Raw genomic sequence first — 20,089 nt, forward strand, 5'->3', positions numbered from 1 at the left:
ACTCTAAATGTTGTGACGTCAACATGTTTTCAGCAAAATGAAATGAAAATGAAAAATACACCTGCTTCTGCGTAAATGCATAGAGGCAAATTACCTTTTACTCCTTTTAGGCCTTTGTTTCCAGAAAATCCTCTGGGTCCATCTTCACCAGGTTCCCCTAGAGAACCAGGCTCGCAGTAATAATCTGTGAGATTACCAAATAACACATGTTGACTAACACAAACTACGTCCACAGAGGATTTTTGAGTATTTAGTATTTAGAGGAATTACTTCCACATCCTGGTCAGATCCCAGTGTGAATGTCACACCACCACCACAAACAAAGCAGAAACAAAGTCATTCAAAATAATGACTCGCTCAAGGTTTTGCACAGAAATCTATAGATGTAATATTGATGTACGTAAGAAGACTTGAAAACCTTGTGGACCAGGGCATCCATCGCGGCCTCTTTCTCCTTGATGCCCTTTTACTCCCTTTGGTCCCTGAATGAAAAGTATTTCATTTGGATCGTATGTCCCTGGTTCTCCCTTCTGACCCTTTTCACCAGGGTCACCTGGTTGACCAGGTCGGCCATGTGCCTCTAGAGAGGAAAGGAAAATTCATAGGACAGTGTTTAAATTCTCGACCTGTAATGGACTGGTGACCCGTCCCAAGAATATCCCGCTTTTCACCCGATTTCCGCTTCAGTTATGTACCAAGCCCCCCTCCCCAACCCTTCACATCCCTGTAAGGATAATTGGGTATAAATAATGAATGGATATTTAAACACTGACCTGGTAAACCTGGTGGGCCTGGAGGGCCTGGTACACCCATATAGCCAGTCTCTCCGGGGAACCCGGGTGCACCTGGATACCCACGGTCTCCTTTAGGACCTTACATGGTTAAACACAGCGCAAAACAAATCTGTTATTTTAGTCATCTGATGAGGCAATCCTCAGTATTTCTAATAAGACAAAAATGACTTTCAGTTTTATCTTAAATATGAACTGATGCTCCAGCGTAATTACTTAAATTTGAAGTTTTTTTTTTGTATTATTTATTTAGTAAATATCTCAGAGATAACAATAGATTCCAAGGTAACTTTCTTTGCTGAGCTAGAAGGCCTCTGTTTGTGGTTTAAATCTGTAGGCTACTGTAACTTAGGAAGAAAATTAGAGGAGTGTTTCTCAGTTCTGGTCCTCAGGGACCGCTGCCCTGTATGTTTTAGGTGTTTCCCGTCTGGACCACTTGAATAAGCGAACGATTAACAGACTTCTGCAGCATGTGACGACTGAAGAGGAGGCTATGCAATCATTTACGTAGTGTGTTTAGAACAAAGACGCATCTAAAATATGCAGGGCAGTAGCCCCTGAGATAACAGTTCGACCTACAATCAGTGGGGTTGCCAGTTTGAGCCTATGCCTATCCCTATGCCTCATCTATCTCTGTCGTTGGGTGACACTTCACCCAACTTGCCTGCTGAAGGCGGTCAGAAGGGCTGATGGCACTAGTAGAGCAGCCTTGCTTCTGTTGGACTGCCTCAGGGCAGCTGTGGCTACAGTCCAGTAGCTTGCCAACATCATCATGCGAACGTGTGCGTGAATGGGAATGACTGATGTCATTGTGACGTGTCTTTGATTGTCCTAATAAAGTATTTTATACTCATTTAATTGCAGCTTCTAGGGCCTCTCTCCTATGTCTGCAGTTTGATTATCAACTGATTCTTGTTGTTTTATTACTGAGTTTAACCAAATTGCTTTTCACTGGATTTTAATCTGAATCAAATTCATCAGATATGAGGAATATGATATGATGATTCCATCTGTGACAAGTTGACGGAAATAATTACACTGAATATTATATATTTTGAACAAATTGAACAAATTTAATCTGATATGAATCTGTTCTTTAGTCTTATGAAGAGCCAATAAATTTGTTTTTTTTTATAAGTATATATGAATTACTTGACCTGAATTGCATTTTTCAGTGAGTCACATCTCAAACAGGTATTCTAACAAGAAAACTTACTTCTGTGAAGACAAAATCCTTTATATAAGGCATAGAAGTAACCTTTACTTCACTGGAACATCATTTTGCTCTAGTTTTTTGTTGCCTCCGGAAAAGTCCAAAACAGGTCTTACCTCTCACAGTACTTCCATTATGAAATTGTGGGAAACCAGGGGGACCTGGATCCCCTGGCCAACCCTGTTGACAACAAACACACGTGGACAACATTATTGTTAACTTAATGGGACACCTGAAAAACATTCTATCACCTATAAATAGACGATTATTCTGTTACATTTACACTGTGCATTAAATAGGTACATAACTAAATAACCACCAGAGGGCAGTACATGACAAAAGCATGTTTTCTTTCTATTTTGACGTATCATTTTGTTCAATAAATTTTCAATGATAGGTGAAAGTACCTTTTAAATTATTATTATTATTATTATTATTATTATTATTATTATTGGTCTCATGTAATATTCTAGTCATCTAAGAAATTAAATGTTGTGCTTTCATTAGCTGTAAGCAGAAAACCATCATGAGTGACATAATGATACATAAAAACATCACTATATTGGTAATATTCTGTACTATTATTGTGTTTTCGCTGAGTAAATGAACTTTTCAATAACATTCTAATTTAATGTATTTGTCTGGACCACCATTAACCAGAAAACGAGCGATGCTTTAACCCACTGCCACGTAGTCAATTGGTGTCAAGTTTCATATATTTGCATAACTATCTGCTATTTAAAATCCATTGTAGACTAACAAAATTATTTTACGACTGCACAGCAAACTAATTGGATGTTTTATTTAGTTCACCTTTTCTCCTTTTCTGCCAATGAGCCCTGGAAGTCCTTTGTCTCCAGGGACACCCTAAAATTCAAAGCAGTGGACAGTAACCTGAGTGAAAGTACAAACTAGACTTTATGAGGGTCTAATAGTACAACAGGTGTACCTCTTGTCCAGTTAATCCGACTCCACCAGACTGTCCAGGACTACCCTAAAGATTGCATAAAGGATTTTAAATAGATGTTATATTTTTTTCTCATAGTAACTAGAAGTATGATCTACTTGACTGACCCTGTCCCCTGGAAATCCCAGGATTCCCTGCTCTCCTTTAGGTCCTGTTTGACTAGGGCTGTAGATATCTCCTCCAACACCCTAATATGAAAAAAAAAGAAAAGCAAGCTGTTTTTTGTTTTTCACACAACTGACAGCTAAAAGAAAGAAAATGTAACACTTACTCGACGCCCCTTTAGTCCACATGGTCCGTGCTGACCTTTATTCCCCTGAAAGGCAAAACGTACTGAAATGTGACTATGGAATGCATAATTTTTGAGTTTCTACAAAAACTATTCCACAATTTAAAAGCTACAATGAACTTAATAGTAAAGTTTGAACGTTTTCGCTACCTTCTCACCCTTTTGGAAAAATTGTTCTGAAGGATATCCTTTCTGTTCTTCTGGTCCAGGTGGGCCAGGTAGTCCAGGTGGGCCTTGTTCACCCTGGAGTTTAGAGTGAAACATTAACACATGAATGCAAAATAATCAGAAAAAGACACTAAATAAACAGTCACCAAAAAATAGAACGAGGTCTTACAATTTCACCTCTAGGCGATTTTCCAGGGTCACCCTGCACAACAAAAAGATATTTAATGACAGTTTATTTCTGTAAAGTTGTAAGGCACAGATGACTGGGTTACTTACAGGTGATCCTTTCACACCTTTAGGACCCTCTACACCCTAAAAGAGTCAAATATCATTTTGCGCCTGTACAATGAAGCACCGAAGAAAAAGATATAGCATAAACATACACATAAAGATGTCTAACCTGAGGCCCACGAAGTCCGTGAAGGCCACGGAGACCCTTAGGCCCAATGTTCCCTGGGCTTCCCTGAGTTCAGTAAAGGTATAAACAGAAGAGATTTGATTTGATGCTAAGTACACTGTAGTTATACAATGAACATAAAAACAATACCAAACCTTGGACATTTGTAACTTTACAGTCAAAATTATAATTATATCTTTTTGATGTTTTTTTGTGAGACATCAACACAAACCGATGCGTAATTATGAACTGCAAGGAAAATAATATACATGTTCAACATTTCTTACAGATAAAAATCAGAAAGATTTTTTTTAATCTCGGGGCGTCACAGTAGGCTGAATACATAAATATGACTACATAGTTCTGTAGTCGTATTTGCTACTTTTTGTTGATGCGTCACATAAACTCACAAAGAATACAATCTAGCCAATGCATAACAGAGAATAAATCCCCTCACTACAAAGAAAACCTACTGTTTGACCATGATCTCCATCTCTACCTTTATCACCCTGTAACAAAAATAGGGGAAAGCAAATGAAAAACAAATTGGAGTGGAATGTAAAAGTTTGGATCTTGTGCACTAAGTGCCATACAATATAGACTTTGAAGCTAAGAAAACAAGACTTCTGACAGAGATCAGCTAATGTTGCTGAATAGGAATACTCACAGGAGGACCTGGAAGAGCACCAGTGTAATTAGGTGTTCCTTTGCTTCCCTTAGCACCCTTTGGTCCCTGATGAGAGGACAGCAAAAGCTCAAATAAGAAATACTCATGTTTCAGAAGTTAAGGAAGAAATGCATGTTGTACATATGTGTATGTATGTATTCGTATGCATTTTTCTAAATGCCTGTCAGATAAACTCAGGATGCTGAAGTGAAAAAAAGCTTATGCTTATTTAGACGTCATATTTTCTTTGTCGTTTGTATGTTTAGCATGTTGCTTCTCCAAAGTTGCCCTAACTTAATAACTGAGATGTACTCACAGGTGGCCCATGGAGGCCATCCAGTCCAGGCAGACCATCCGGTCCTGGATGACCTCTTGTTCCATTACAGCCATCCAGTCCTGGTAAACCAGGCTCACCCCCTGCTCCAGGGTGGCCCTTAAGAGCAAAATGAAGTAGTGTTAAATTACAATTAAAAAGTTGTTGAGGTCACATCCAAGGCCTAACTGGCACTAAATAGGAATGCTACAACATTTACTTTCAGTGCTGTGTCGAGTATGGTTGCAAAAATGAAGTCTAAATCTTAGCATATTTATCAGCAGTGGAGAAAATCGAGTCGGCAGCTTTTACTAAATTTTCCTCACAAGTTTCCACTAGAGGTCGCAAAAACACTCCCATGAACATGAGCTGGATAAACCGTGAGCTAGTAAGGCAGGGACTGAAAAACACCACAAGCAAAAATCTCCAACACGGTGATGAAAGGAATAACCTAAATTCATTTTAACACAAAGAGGAAGTAAGCAGCATTCAACTCATCAATAACTTATACAGATTTTAAAAATGCTACTTCTCTACATGCTGCTCACTTTTGAAGGATATTGTTAGGACATTGACTCTTGGTATTTGTAAGCCCATGAAGAAACAAACTCACTGGAAATCCTTCATGACCCGTGAAACCAGGAACACCAGTCAAACCCTGAAACATACAATTCAATTTTATAAACAAGATAACACCACCCACAAACCTATTTTGATAAATATTTACATTGCTAGATATTGCAACATTCAACAACGTTGATTTTGAAGCCCCTGCTGTTATAATGAAAACGTCAAATTTTCATCTGAACACTAACACGGTCTCCTTTTGGCCCCTGTAGGCCATGTGATCCTGCTGCGCCCACTGTTCCCTTCTCCCCTTGAGGCCCAATTCGTCCTCGTTGTCCCATTGGACCTTGAATACCTTGCCTCCCTGGTTTCCCTGGAGGTCCCTACAAAATAAATACAATTTATCAATATTGTGGGAAAATGCATGTGGGTGTGTGTGTGTGTGTAATAGAATAATGTGTATATTATTATGCGTACATCAATATGAGACAAAACGGGAATTGTTTAAGTTTGGTGAGGAAAAACATTACCCGTGTTTCTTACCCTTGCACCTTTAGCAGGATGACACACACACTGAGAGCAGTCTCTGCCTTGACACGGGCCTTCAATTTTACCCTTAAAAAACACAGACGGTTTTTGTGAGCAGTAAACTTTGCAGCTAGGTGGAGAAGTCCTGATTGTTGAAAACTGACCCATTTCCTGCACTAACAGGAAACATTTCAGATAACACTCCAGCGTTCCCAGACATACTTGAATAGATATGAGCACGCTGACCTTGATGCAAATTTGTTTGTGCTAAGCTTTTCATTCCCCCAGGTTCACAAATATTCCCACCAGCAGCCAGGTGTGTGCGTGCGTGTGCGTGTGTGTGTGTGTTGTGGGAGTTTTATACAGAATAGATATCTTTGCCACAAAGTTTTCTCAAAAGTTCCTAAATATTTAGGTGAGTGTGCGCCACCTGCCATGAACAGTCATTTATCTGTCCAACATTTAAGTTTTGCTCTAAATTTCCAAGGGAACATGCTGAGAAGACTATACATCTTCACAATCTAGAATTTTAGTTTTGGCTTAGTGGATCAAAAAAGGTCCGCATGGTAAGACCAATTGCAATATTGTACTTTATACTAAGGGAATAAATGGCTTCCCTTATGTATGGTGACGCTTTATTTTAGATCTATGCAGACCTTTCCCCCCGTCAATAAAGATATTTATTGTTAGTAAGTTATCCCCTTACTTCCTGAAGAGATTTTATTTTTTAGATAATCACCTTTCAATCAAGTTTACTGTGTTATTATTGATTCTGTATTTTAATTTGTAGATAAAGCCATGGATAACTTATGCACAACAAAGTTATGTGGGCAGATTAACTCGTAAATTTTCTAAAAGTAGATAAAACAAAATACACAATTTATGCACTGTCAAGTTGCAGCGGCTGATTAACTTAACACACATGTTTTTAGACACTGGGAGGAGTATAACTCTAACACTAGTCGACCAGCTAAATAAATATGTGTGATTTTAAAATACTCTGATTACATATTCTATTAGTTCAGTTTAGTATCCAACAAAATATTTATAAATGTCACCCATCCTTTTACCATAAAAGACTTGCTAATTTATAGCACTTTGTGAAAAAACTCTGAATTCTGGACAAAACATGTTAGAAACACATAAAAACTCATAAACAGAGTGCAGGCCTTTAGGTGCATCAGTTGCACCAAGGAATCTTTGTCCAAACAAGTGACATGAGGTCTGAAAACAGTAACCAGACTAGGAGAGAGACAGTATGTGAAGCAGAAAGATAAATAGAATTAACGTGAGTCCTGCATGTATACAGTTCAGTAAATAACAGCGTTCTTTTGTGTCACTGTGACAAAATGTTGTTTGTGAAATACAAATCTAAACTTTATTCTGGAAACTGCAGTAACAGAAATGGGAGTGACAAAGTTTACAAAAAATAAGAAATAGAACTTTAAATCATACTTCTATGCAAGATGCATGTTTAAACCTAGACAGATAACTTTCAGTACTCAAATCAACATTGACTCGTTTTTTGTTTTGTTTTGTTTTTTTTACATACATTTTCAGTTTGAAAATACACAATAGGGATTACTATAGCTGATGAAAATATGTTACGGAGGCAAATACGTTATTACAGTATGTAATGAATGCACTACTTTTCGTCAAACAGGGCACACCTGTGTTCTTCAATAATTTACAAGCAATCTGAATTTGAATTTCCAATAGTACAATTATATCTGCAATTTTTTTATCAAACAAAATGGCCAGAAAACATATAAAATTACATAACAATGTAATAAAAATCATAGTCGATGATTTTTAGCATTATTTGTTTTTTTTATCATGAAATATTTGGACATTTTCTAAACAAAGGATGCATACATATTCTGTTTTAAAATATTTAAAATGTACATAGAAGAATTGTTAAGTTATAGAGTCTTACTGCTTTCAGCAGCTGCACATGGATGACCAGGAAAATGAACCACCTGTGAATGAAATCATAGAATAAATTAATCAATATATCAATTATTTTTTCCTTTTTTTTTTTTGTAAAATTCTGTCTTTGTTTGTGTAACATTAAAAACAGCTGAAAGCACAAATGTACTAGAGCTAAACTACAAAACTCAATATTCCACCAATTTAAAGACTGCATGCATCTGTAAATCAGCTTACATTATTACCAATAATTACTTTATTTTACTAATAAAGACACATTTAGCCAAGGTAAGAGATTCACAACGTATGGTTTAGACTCAAGCATTTCTGTGTGTTCAAAGAATTTTAACATGTGCTTTATTCCTTATGAAAAAGTGCCTCACAAAATGAAAACAATATATACGTAAATCAATTAAAGTGACACAATATTTGGGCAGTAAAATTCACTAAACTAAATACGGTCAGAATGTTGTGAACCCAAACAGTTACTACGCATATACCTAAGTAGGAGTACACAGTGGCCCGTTTTAATAGCAAGCAGATGTGTGGAATATCTGAATAAACAGACCAGAAGATTGTTTGTATCTAAGTAAATAGACCTACAGAACATTTTACGTAAGCATCCCGATGAATTTCAAATGTGCTTGCTGTGCATACTAACTTGTCTGAAGAGTTACGTAGGGGTATTGTGACCTACCCCGCCCTGTGTGAAAAAGTGAGGAACTCCCCCCTATAAAAAAGTGTCCACACCCTTGGATGTTTTGCCCTTTGTATTTCGTCTATTAATCGCTTATGATCAACAAAATTAGGTCTTTGACAAAAGGTTGTTGAGACATATAACCTGGTGGATGGATACAAAAAAATAAATATCATCCTGTGGAGTTTAGCTAAATCTATTATCATAAAATGGAAGGAATATGACCCATGTGTAAATCTGTCTTGATGAGAGCCATCCTCACAAACTGACAATCAAGGCAAAAATCATCTTAAGACAATTATAATGTTTTACTTTGCGTGAGATGTGTTTTGTCTTGGTGAAGATGTTTTTTTTTTTTTTTTAAGCAATATTAGATGGGCCTTTGTGTTCCCTTTGGTCATCTGTAGTTTGGTCTTAGCACTCTCCCATGGACATCATTTTTGTCTCTTTCTTATTGAATCTTAAACACCAACCTCTAAGGACCCCACAGCTAGAGAAACTGGGGTCTGTGTTGTTTTAGATATAGATTTGGATTCTTTTCTGGGCTCCTGGTTTAAGTCATATAACATGTTATACTTTATTATAGGTAGGATGTAGTTTAACTAAGGCCACAATAATATTTTCACATGGGCCCAGGTTGGAAATGAAATTGCATTTTGAAAGTACTGAGGCTGACTTTGCCTCACCGCTGCCTACTGACTGAAGGAACGGACAGATCCTTGACCTGACTGTCACATCTGCCCTCTGCTCTGTTTTCACATAATGGTATTATCCAAAATATTCATGTAATTGGCCACAAGGCTGCCATGTTGACAACTGAAGCAAGGTTCTTCCGTGAGCAGGGTGGGCCGATGAGTGTAAGAACTGAACAACGATATGAAACAGAGGTGAAAACTGATTCTTCTCTGATTCACTACTTTTAGAGCCGTTGCTTCTGGGTATGATCCATCACTATTCCTTTAAAGAGAAAAACTGCCCAAGGACAAAACCACCAAAACATAGCTGTCCTCAGAAACTGACAAGTCAGCCAAGGAGGAACATAAATAAGAGATGCACCCAAGAGCACCAGAGCTCTGAGGTTGAAAGTTCACCTGGGGGAGTATGTTGACAGGAAGCCTATTAATCATACACCATACAAATCTCAGGCAGTATTACAACTAATGCCATTGCTGAGGAAGAAGTGTTGGGAATGCAAGCATGACGAAAAAGGTGCTCTAATGAGATTAGGTCAACTTTCTGGCTGTCACACAAAACGGAGAGTTAATGCTGAGACGCATCACCCTGAACACACCATTATCACGGTCAAACAGAGTCGTGGCAGCATTATGCTGTGGGATGACCTTTCTTCAGTTGATTCAGAAAATTAGTCACAGTTGATGGATGGAGATTTAAATAATTATGGCATGATCTGAGAAGAAAACATGTTATCGGTTGCAAACTGTGGTGGGCTGTTCACCTCCCAGCAAGACAAATCAGCAGTCAAATACATATTGGACAATATAAAAATGAAAATGCATGAAAAGACTTAAAATTGTGATGTTAAAAGACATCATTGATCCAGTGTGACTGAATTAAACATATTCTCCAAAGAATATATAACACAGATAACAATAATCAAATTAGATGTAAATAAAAAAAAAATGCAATGGGCTTACCAGGAGGTAAAAAACATCATGAAAGTTACTTTGAACGCCATCGCTCATCTTCTGAGGCTGCTGAAGCTACTGAAGACCTCAGTGCTGCCCCCTTTGGTAGATAAAAAAAGAACATCATACAACAAAGTCAAGTTAGCCACAGGTCACGTCATTTAAACTAGTGCAGTAAAATAAAATAAAAAATAAAAAAATCTAGCATATCATTGACTCTTGTTTAACATAATAAAAAAGGCAGATATTTCCAAGAGTCTGTTAACCTTGTTGTCTACAGGTTTTCATTCACCCTTAGAAATATTCACAACTTACCAAACCTCTCAATGTATTCCAATGAAGGATTCAGCAGACCCCAAATAATCCGTCTCACAGTCAATGAAAAGCCAAACTGCCACTGTTTGCCGTCGGTGGGAATGAGATGAGCACAAGAATATTGTTTGGGGTAAATCATCTCAGTAAGTGCATACCACCTCCCTTCTTCAAGGTCCAGTTAAACAACTTCCTTTCAGCTTTCTGGCCTGTGGCAAGACACTTGAACGGACTTAAACTGTGATTTTACTGCAGCAATGATCCGCCAGCATCTAAAGTGTTGCAGTGGACAGAGTGGGATGTGAAACCTGATTGCAGCGGAGGACCACAAAAACGACACTCAGCGTCTTCGAAGAACGTAGGATCTTAATCAGGGACTGATGTGAATGAGACGAGGAAAATCATGAGACCACAAGCGATCATAGTTTTCCTGACTTTCTTTGTAATGATCTCGACATTCACTGAAGGAAAAAGTGTAAGATGTTTCTTGCTTTTGTATTTGTTTGTTGTTGTTTTTTTCAGTGTATAAAGTTGATTTTAATATTTATGCGTCGTTCAAACTGGGTAACCACATGCAAAAGGCAATTCTTGAGTAAAACATATTCAGCTTTTCTATTATTTTTTTCTCATGTTGCATCATACAGGCTGGGCTCATTGCTGAATTATGCTTGTCACATTATGGTTTGTGGTTGATTTATCTAAATACACAGATGTCTTAGCAGTGATAGTATCTTAAAATTTTTATCCTTAAAATTGGATGTTTTTCTGAAACCAAATTTTGATGAAACTTTAAAACAGTCCATCTTTATACTTAATTTGTAGAGTGTAATTTCTTTAATTGTTTGCTAAATTATTGCTTTTCTTGAGTAGTACCAGTCAATTACTTGTGTATTTATTGCTGTTTTAGTGTGAATATGCAGAGCTGTGTTTTGTCTGTAAGTGAATGTTACTTTATTTATATGGGACATATAAGCCTGTATAAAATGGGGTTTTCTTTTTTTTGTTGTTTTTTTTTTGCAGATGGCAATTTGATGCATTTCTAGTGTATACACTTCCCTTTATTTGTCTTTTAAAAAATTGAATAAGATAACTAAATAATTTGCAAAAAATAAATAATAATAATAATAATAATAATAATAATAATAATAACAACTTGATTTACAAGGTAAAAATTTTGAAACTTAATTTATCCATATATTTACTGTATATCGTTTCTGCATAGCAGCAGGGATTGCCAAAGCAAGACATTATAGTGTGTAATTATTTTCATCCTTTAATTATGCTGCATGCCCACGATAAACTGAATTAATTATAGTGAAGGTGAATAAACTGGTGAATAAACCAGTCTTAGGGCTGGTTTATTTACCCTTCATTAGTACTGTACTGAAAGCCTACACATATCAAACCATCTCCAATTATATTTGCTTGCACCATACAGCATATATACTATTTTGTCACTACAGAATTACAGGTCCTTTTTAGATCTTTTTCTAAGTACAACACTGACTAACTCAAATCGATACATTTTCTTCGGTGACAGTCAACTTGAATACCAAAATAAGAGAAAGTCTTTGAAGAGTTCTTCTTTTTCTTGATATTTGATGTTTTAAAATTACATACCTTCATTTATTTATTTCACAGTGTGTATGCAATGGAAAGTCAAGATGCCACTGTAAAGGAGTAAAAGGCAACAGGGTAAGTTCAGTTTGTGGCTTTGCCACACATTGTTTTATTTATTCTGCACTTACCGGGTTTTCTCAGGACTGAAATTTACAAGGAACAGTTCTAAAGTAAAACTGCTTCTTTTACCCTTGGTTTAAAAAAAACAAAGTTGCATTTTTTATCCTTTTGTGACATGACCTGTCTTGGCGATTCAGGCATACCATAGAGATAGTTGTTTAGATAGATTTTTTTTTGTATATGTTTCTGTGTAGAAAGACATACTCTATGTGTGCGCAGTGTTTGTAGAACAAAGTCCAATTTACTATCTCAAGCATATAGTGTGTGAGAACTAAGAAACGTGTCATGGTGTCTTTGTTGGTGGACCCAAAATGCAGACAGGAGCTTAGAACATGGATCACAGACAATGGTCTTTAATAAAATCTTAAAAATTACAAAAGAACACATGGAACACAGGGAGCCAGAGCAGAACAAAAACCAGGAACCAGGAACAAAAAAGCAAGCAGAACATCGATGTGGAGGTTAACCAGAATGTGACAGGATTTAAACAAGAAGGAGTTTAAATACAGTGAGGGAGAATGCTGGAACAAAAAAAACCTGGGCTGATGAGCTAGTAGAATAACCAGACCTAAGAAACACAATTAAACTAAAGTAATAAGGAATAACTAGATAAGAAAAACACAAAAACTAGAATCCCTGAGAAAGGACTGGCCTTGTTCCTGATCTGTTTTGGTTTGATCGAGAACAAGACTGTTCTCACCAAAATAAGAAACTAAAACAAAATAATAAAGAAACTATAATCAATTAAGCTACAAAACAACCTGAAATGGGAGCATTTGAAAACCTTCCAGTTAAAATAGAGAGAATGTAGTAACACTGTCCAATCCTAATGCTACATATGTACTAATGACTGAAATCTAATATAAATCAACAAAGATTAAAACATGCAGGCAGCGAGAGCAGAAAATGTAAACATTTGGATAGCTATATTTTCATTCAAGCCAAATTATTCATGCTTTCATTTTATTTCTGTGAACCGGTTAATATTTTTAAAAATATTTATATTTTTAAATATATAATATTATAAAAATATATTTTTATAATATTTATAAAAAGGCCTTTTTATAATTTCAAGACTCTTATGTCACTTGTGTGACATAAGAGTGTCATTCAGTTTGAATAAACTCAATAAAATGATATAACTTTCTGAATGTTACAATAATCGCTAATAAACTTGTGCATGCATGCAAAGGCTTTTATTTAGTTTTACATTTCTGTATTTTTTGACAAGCACTCATACATTAAACACACAGGGAGAGAAAGGTTTTCCAGGAGATCCGGGTCTTCCAGGATCAGAGGGGCACCCAGGATCCTTGGGTCAACCTGGGCCAACAGGACCAAAGGTAGAAATTCAGTCACACTCTTGTTATTCTGCCTCCATCATGATTGTGAATTGGCCAGAGATGATGATAAATTGCACTTTTCTTGCGACACTTTTAGCAACACGTCTTTCAGGATCTCTAAGATTAATTACGTGTTGCATTCTTTGAAAGGGCAATACTGGGTCTGATGGACCGATGGGATCAAAAGGCGATCCGGTAACATGATTGCACCTCACAGCCAAATCAGTTGCTGGTGTTGCCCTTAAAACCAGAATGTAATGTGTTTTTCTTTCTGTTGTTCCAGGGACCAGACGGCAAGGAGGGATTTGCTGGATCTCATGGCTTGCCAGTTAGTTTCCTCATGTGTTTCTATTGTACAAAATCTTACCCTCTGTGTTCTGGAGTCCATACATCCAGTTTGCCTTTTAACTTTAGCTAACATTATCTCATAGGGTGTTCCAGGTTTACAGGGGCCTCTAGGGCCCCCGGGTTATCCAGGCTGCAATGGAACAGATGTGAGGAAAATACAAATTTTCTACACATTTTTGTTTATACATTTCTTACTTTGACAAAATAATGTACTCAACAGGGAGACCCTGGACTTCCAGGTGTTGAAGGAGATCCTGGTATTGATGGAAATCCAGTAAGGAGTAAACTCCAATACTAAACAACTATCTCCACTGTTCTATCTTGATGAATATTCATCTTTTTTTTTCCATCTTTTTCTTTTACTTTACAGGGACCTCCAGGTCAGCCTGGTCCTAAGGTAGGGTATGCTGTTCTAAGCTCTTTGTTTAGTGCGGTTTTTATTCATGAAAGGTGAAACAGCAAATTTGCTGCATAATAATTATCTTTTAGGAGTTGCAGAGTCTTGAAGCGCCATAAAAAACAACATGATGCAGCACAATTTCCGTCTCTGCTCCATGAGCTAATTTTGTATCAGGCCCATATGAGACAGATAACTTTTTTTTTTTTTTTTTTAAGATTTGCCTCTTCTCCCTTTTCACCACTTTTTATCCCACAAGTCTGTGTTTTCTTCTTATGCATCAAGGCATTTGTTTATGCTAAAGTTTTATTGTACTGTAAAGTGTTGAGCGAATGCATAAAGGCGACTGAATAGCAATTTATTTTAAGCTTTTTGATGATTTTTGTGTGTGTTTATGTTCGTGTAGACCTAATTACTTGTTTTGTATGTGGTCTCATATATATTCAAGTAATGCTTGCTGTCTGTCAACATGACTGGGCATTTTGACTGCACCTCTTAAACCCTCCTTTATTCCAGCTTTTTTACTCAATGATCCTTCTGGGAAATAAACCAAGTTCAATATATTCAAGATTGTGAGTTTAACACTGTCTTAGACGCCACATAGCGCCACTTTAAAATTCAAATCTCTCTTGCCTTGTCTCCGAATCAACAGAGATAGACAAAATAGGAAGAGAATAAATTATCCATATTTTTTTTTTTAAAGAAAATGAGATTCATAAAGTTTTATGTTAAATGGGCCATGTGAATATTTTTTGTCTGTTTGTCAGGGTGACTCACAGACAACAGCTGACTCAGTGCCAGGGCCACAAGGACCACGGGGAAAAGATGGAAGACCGGTAACTTTATAAACAATAGTATTATGCACTAATACTAATAAAAAACAAATATTTTTTGTTGAACCAACCACATTGTAAACAATCAAAATATTGAATAATGAAATTGATGAAATTAAACCTTTATTTACTTCAGACATGTAATAAATATTTTCTGTTTTCTTCTTCTTCTTCTTCCCCTTGTATGTAGGGTTCTCCAGGGTTACCAGGTGAGATAGGACTACGTGGGGACATTGGACTAAGGGGCCCCCCTGTAAGTATCTGTCTTTCCTTCTTTCTTTCTTTCTTATGCAATGATTAATCCAAACTTTTCTGTTTCAGGGGTCTCCTGGTAATACTGGAGCTCCTGGTACCAAGGTGTGCATGCATTAAATAACTTACACTCATTAAAAATGTGCTAATATTTTCTCAGTTCTTGCAATAGAACCAGAAGCCACAGCTGCAGAGTCTTTTATTTGTACTTCTTTCCTCATTATCAGTTTTTGTCCAACCGTGGAGAGACTAAACGTCCACCCATTGTGGTTTTGGTTTCCCATAGCAGTGTTCACTTATCTGCTTTACTGTTTTTCTCAGTCTCATTGGTGTATTTCTCACATCAGCATTAACGTTGGCGCAACAGCGAGAACATTTCTCAAAACAATTAACTGCAAAACCTTGGTGATAACTTTTAAAAGAGTGTCACTTGCTCAAAATGGAGAGTCCATTAATCACAATCAAGTATTCATGTCAATAAAAGTGTCACTGGCAAAAGTCCTGACATCATTGTTTTTGAACAAGATTGACTAGTGAATTTGTAAAGTTTTCTTTTTGACAGTTCACTCTGGAACTGTTCAGTTCAGAAAAGCTACAACCTTTCTGGAGGCATCACTGTACACCATCTTTACAAGCATTTTAAATCTACAGTTATCATAAGTGAGGTAAAAGAATCAGATGCTGAGTATGAATATTTTATGTTTTTATTGCATGTGCTCATTGCATTTCTAATTTGGTCACAGCATTGTGCAAAATCAAGGTATAAAAAGTTATTTGCATGAAAAATAAAAAATATAAAACTTAAGGGCATAACAAGATCATCAGTAAAGTTTGAGAGAAATTGTTCAGTTTAGGAGAAATTTTTGAATAGCTTTGGTGATAGGAATGTGCTTACTTTTGTGGATGTTTGTGATTGTAGAGCAGAGTTCCTAAATTTGGGACGTGGATAGAGTTTATAATATGTGATTGATTATAAAACAAACTTCAAAGGCTTGCATCCATCCTGCAGGGCCAGGAAGGAGCTCCAGGAACTCGAGGACCAAAGGTAGTTTCTTTTTTTATACCTTACCATCATGATCAGATATCGCTAAAATTCATTTTTCTGCTGTAGGGTTTCCAAGGCCCACCTGGCCCGCCTGGGCCTCCAGGCAGGACTAAGGACTTTTTTACCGGCACCCTGTCAATAACGGTATAATAAAAGTCTTTTTTTTTTACTTATCCTCAGCATAATGCTGTGCTATTCCCTTTTTGTAAAAAAACAAAAACAAAAAACAAAAAAACAACAAAAAAAAAAAAAAAAAAACAATAAAATGTCACAGTTGGACTGATAAAACCTAAAATATTGCAGATGCACATGATATAACAGATTTGCCATCCCTCTTGGAGTTCCATAAAAATAATAATAATAATAAAAAAAATCCCTTCATCAGCTGTTCCATCTTTTCTGGTGGCAAGTAACCAGTACAGTTTTGTGTCTTCTGGAGGTAAAAAAAAAAAAAAAAAAAAACTATTTTGAAGTCAAAAGGATATTCCTAAACTGCCAATCCACAACAACTGTGTTCTTGTTTTTCTTTAGGGTCATCCTTTCTTGCAGGCTAACTTCATTTCTCTGTGTTCATTAGGATTTAAAAGGAGATAGAGGCGATGCAGGAGACAAAGGATGCAAAGGCGAACCTGTAAGTTTCTCTCTAGAATTCATGAAATTGTTCATCTCTGCCTGTAGAACTTTGGAAATATCTGACTGTTTTAGAACCATGCAACTTTCTTATCCGTGCCTTCGCTTAATCCTTCTTCAGGGAGATCCTGGGAGCCTCTACCACACAAAAGGGCAAAAGGGAGACAGAGGAAACCCAGGCCCAGAAGTGAGGATAAAAATGTGCTAACATGTCTTTCTCCATGTAGCCTGTTGTCTAACTTACTTTTCAGTTTTGATCTGTAACACATAAGAAAATAAGAAAAAAATATATATATGACCAACAGAGGGCAGCAGTGCAGCATAAACCTTTTTATTCAGTTCTTCTGCTTTAGCAAGAGGTAATCCCTCTGCCTAGATTAGATTACACAGTTCATTTGCCTGCTCATCACTGGCATTTATGGTAAAATAAAAAAAATAAAAAATAAATACGGTCAATTTTCAAAAGTTTAAGGCACTTTATCTAGCTTTGTTGCATCAGTTTTTCACATTTTCCAAGTTGACTTTGTTGTGTTATAGAGTGAGGTTTTGTAAAATTGAGATTAGTTCTTAATAATTTTTGAACATGGTAAATATTAGATATTTTTATATATCAGATCTGTGTGATTTGTAAGGATTGTACTTTTTTTTTTTTTTTTTTACCGTGATTGTATTCCGTCTCCCCAGCAAAGCATGTAATCAACATGAGCTGGCATGGTTAACTCATCTGCCGCTTACAAAATGAATTAATACAGTGAATACAAATTAACTCAGTTCTGTGTGAAGTCACATACGATGTGGAAATGGCTCAGAGTCAACGAGTAAGGCTCCCATTCTGATGGACAAATCTGTTTCAGCACATTTAAAAATTGCTATGCATTTAAATTACAGTGTAATCGGCTACTATTTGTGTCAACATAGCTTTTCAATACAAGGGTTCAAAGTTTCATTTAGTTAAAGCACACCTCAGTAAGTCCATGTTGGTATGTATAATTTACAGGGAAAGCCAGGAAAGGATGGTGAACCTGGAAATCCTGGGTTTAGGGTAATCACTACTTTAGTTTATGCACACACAAAAAAAAAATGCTTCACTGTTTTATCTGTGTTTTGCAAGTTTTGAATACAATGCAGTTCTGCTTAGGGAAGACCAGGACGCAGAGGAGAGCCAGGACATCCAGGCCCACTAGGAGGAATGGTTAGTCAGTATCCATCCATCCATCCATCCATCCATCCATCCATCCATCCATCCATCCATCCATCCATCCATCCATCCATCGTAAATTGCCTTCAAATATATTATAATTGTATTTTGTCTTTTTAGGGTGAAAAGGGAAACAGGGGTCCATCTGGTCCACCTGGAGATGTGAGTTTGCACTAATATTCACTTTTTGTGCATATATATTGTTCACAGTAGTTATCAAACTTGTTCATGCTCATCAAGACCTTAAAAATTGTATTTCTACAGTAGCTCGGCTTTCACATCTGTTGTTTTAGCATAATGAGAAAACAATCTGTTGTAATTTTCTAATCCAGGAAACCTCTGGACATTCTCTCTCTGTGCTGCTGTTTTCAGATACTTTTGCTCGAACCACTCAAGGGACACATTGGAGATCCTGGCCCTCCAGGTCTCCCTGGGTTCCCTGGGACCCGAGGTAGAGGAATATAACTAGCTGACAAATCAGCAAGTACAAGAAAGACATTTGTTCATTTTGCTATTTTATCTAATCGATCTCATCCATTCATTGTGCATAATGACAGATTATGAGCAATTTTGTTTCTGCACTGGTATGGAGTTTAAAACTACAAATGAATGCTTGTTTTATTGCACAAAGTTAATAAATGATAAAATAATATATAAATATATGTTTAGGTGTTTTAGGGTTTCCGGGGCCCCCTGGATCTCCAGGTGTGTATGAACAACAGACTATCTCACTGTTGGCATTAGCTGCAGTTACTGTCACATTCAAAATATCTTCTTTTTCTTCTCATATTGTGTTTATGTAGGTTATGCACTTGGGATTTATGTACCAGGTGAACGTGGGTTCGCAGGCCCAAAAGGGCACAATGGAGACCCTGGGGAACCTGGGGGGTTTTACACGGGGCCTCCAGGGCTAGATGGTGATCCTGGTGATCCAGGGCCTCGGGGAAACCAAGGCAAACCTGGACGCTTTGTAAATGGAAGTAAGCAATAAAAGAAAAAAAAAAACAAAAAAAAACATTGATCTTAAAAACAACATATGTCCTCTGAGTAATATTAACCAAAAACGTAGAGGCTACAGAGCGATATGAAAACTGTTTGCTCAGAGGGTGCCATTGAATTAGTAATGACATGAGCATTTTTTTAAGACTGTTTTATTTTTAATTGCAAGGGTCCTTCCTAAGTGTGAATTTTGCAGGGGGCACTTTGTTGTCTGAAATAAAAATTTGTTTGATGATTTAAATAATTTCAGTCTCCTAAACAAATAATCCCCATAAAAATCTACAAGGGGTCAAATACTTCTTCACAGGATTATGAGTGTGTAAATAGATTCTTTATATATATATATATATATATATATATATATATATATATATATTTCATTGATATTTAACAAGGCTTTGTAAGCATTCATGCTATAACATTGCTGACCAGAACAGTCAACTCCATATGGATGACAGAATGTTTAAATATTTAATATTTAATCATATTTAATAACTTCATTTTCTTCTCTTTCGTGCATCATAATCCAAATGCAAATCAGTTTTCATTTGCATTAAACTCACACGATATTTACTAATATATTCAACATCTGTTGTGATCAAATTGAATAATAACATAAACATAAAAATGCTTTTGTGTGATCAGAAAGCTAATTAACTTTTTTTTTTTTTCTTTTTTTTTTTTGAGCGACTTTTAGCTGACTGTGTCATTAAGGGTCTCCCTGGGATCAAGGGAGTTAAAGGTTTACCAGGACCTCCAGTAAGAAAGTGCATCATGATCACATTGCAGATTTGTTTGTTATATGTTATGCTTTTACTTG

General features: G+C 36.5%; 2 protein-coding genes across 3 annotated transcripts in view; one reads left to right on the top strand and one right to left on the bottom strand.

Moving 5' to 3' along the window:
• LOC103148284 (collagen alpha-4(IV) chain-like) overlaps positions 1-20,089 on the bottom strand; it is a 59,032-nt gene that overhangs the window by 15,884 nt on the left and 23,059 nt on the right. Inside the window, exons 1-22 of one of the 2 annotated variants that reach the window (XM_007566973.2) lie at positions 10,488-10,579; positions 10,182-10,272; positions 7,837-7,879; positions 5,916-5,987; positions 5,621-5,755; positions 5,419-5,463; positions 4,809-4,925; positions 4,493-4,558; positions 4,299-4,334; positions 3,829-3,891; positions 3,705-3,740; positions 3,598-3,630; positions 3,411-3,503; positions 3,243-3,287; positions 3,079-3,159; positions 2,954-2,998; positions 2,818-2,871; positions 2,121-2,184; positions 774-872; positions 419-580; positions 271-279; positions 95-184 (exon numbers count right to left, since the gene is read on the bottom strand). In XM_007566973.2, coding sequence (XP_007567035.1) covers positions 95-184; positions 271-279; positions 419-580; positions 774-872; positions 2,121-2,184; positions 2,818-2,871; positions 2,954-2,998; positions 3,079-3,159; positions 3,243-3,287; positions 3,411-3,503; positions 3,598-3,630; positions 3,705-3,740; positions 3,829-3,891; positions 4,299-4,334; positions 4,493-4,558; positions 4,809-4,925; positions 5,419-5,463; positions 5,621-5,755; positions 5,916-5,987; positions 7,837-7,879; positions 10,182-10,222 — 1,429 coding nt within the window. In that variant the 5' untranslated portion in view covers positions 10,223-10,272; positions 10,488-10,579. Of the gene's footprint in view, positions 1-94; positions 185-270; positions 280-418; positions 581-773; positions 873-2,120; positions 2,185-2,817; positions 2,872-2,953; positions 2,999-3,078; positions 3,160-3,242; positions 3,288-3,410; positions 3,504-3,597; positions 3,631-3,704; positions 3,741-3,828; positions 3,892-4,298; positions 4,335-4,492; positions 4,559-4,808; positions 4,926-5,418; positions 5,464-5,620; positions 5,756-5,915; positions 5,988-7,836; positions 7,880-10,181; positions 10,273-10,487; positions 10,580-20,089 lie in introns of those variants that run through there. The other variant, XM_016679094.1, reaches the window with a different exon arrangement.
• The window catches only part of LOC103148321 (collagen alpha-5(IV) chain-like), a 22,738-nt gene continuing 13,515 nt past the window's right edge, over positions 10,867-20,089 (top strand). The window contains exons 1-22 of the mRNA XM_007567032.2: positions 10,867-10,959; positions 12,126-12,179; positions 13,478-13,567; positions 13,718-13,762; positions 13,851-13,895; positions 13,999-14,061; positions 14,136-14,189; positions 14,286-14,312; positions 15,080-15,148; positions 15,336-15,398; positions 15,467-15,502; positions 16,407-16,442; positions 16,509-16,586; positions 17,020-17,073; positions 17,194-17,259; positions 18,070-18,114; positions 18,211-18,264; positions 18,391-18,432; positions 18,643-18,721; positions 18,940-18,975; positions 19,074-19,250; positions 19,967-20,028. Coding sequence (XP_007567094.1) covers positions 10,888-10,959; positions 12,126-12,179; positions 13,478-13,567; positions 13,718-13,762; positions 13,851-13,895; positions 13,999-14,061; positions 14,136-14,189; positions 14,286-14,312; positions 15,080-15,148; positions 15,336-15,398; positions 15,467-15,502; positions 16,407-16,442; positions 16,509-16,586; positions 17,020-17,073; positions 17,194-17,259; positions 18,070-18,114; positions 18,211-18,264; positions 18,391-18,432; positions 18,643-18,721; positions 18,940-18,975; positions 19,074-19,250; positions 19,967-20,028 — 1,347 coding nt within the window. The 5' untranslated portion in view covers positions 10,867-10,887. The remainder of the gene's footprint in view (positions 10,960-12,125; positions 12,180-13,477; positions 13,568-13,717; positions 13,763-13,850; positions 13,896-13,998; positions 14,062-14,135; positions 14,190-14,285; positions 14,313-15,079; positions 15,149-15,335; positions 15,399-15,466; positions 15,503-16,406; positions 16,443-16,508; positions 16,587-17,019; positions 17,074-17,193; positions 17,260-18,069; positions 18,115-18,210; positions 18,265-18,390; positions 18,433-18,642; positions 18,722-18,939; positions 18,976-19,073; positions 19,251-19,966; positions 20,029-20,089) is intronic.

Source organism: Poecilia formosa, unplaced genomic scaffold (genome assembly GCF_000485575.1).
Source record: "Poecilia formosa unplaced genomic scaffold, Poecilia_formosa-5.1.2 Scaffold202, whole genome shotgun sequence".
NCBI classification, from domain to species: domain Eukaryota; kingdom Metazoa; phylum Chordata; class Actinopteri; order Cyprinodontiformes; family Poeciliidae; genus Poecilia; species Poecilia formosa.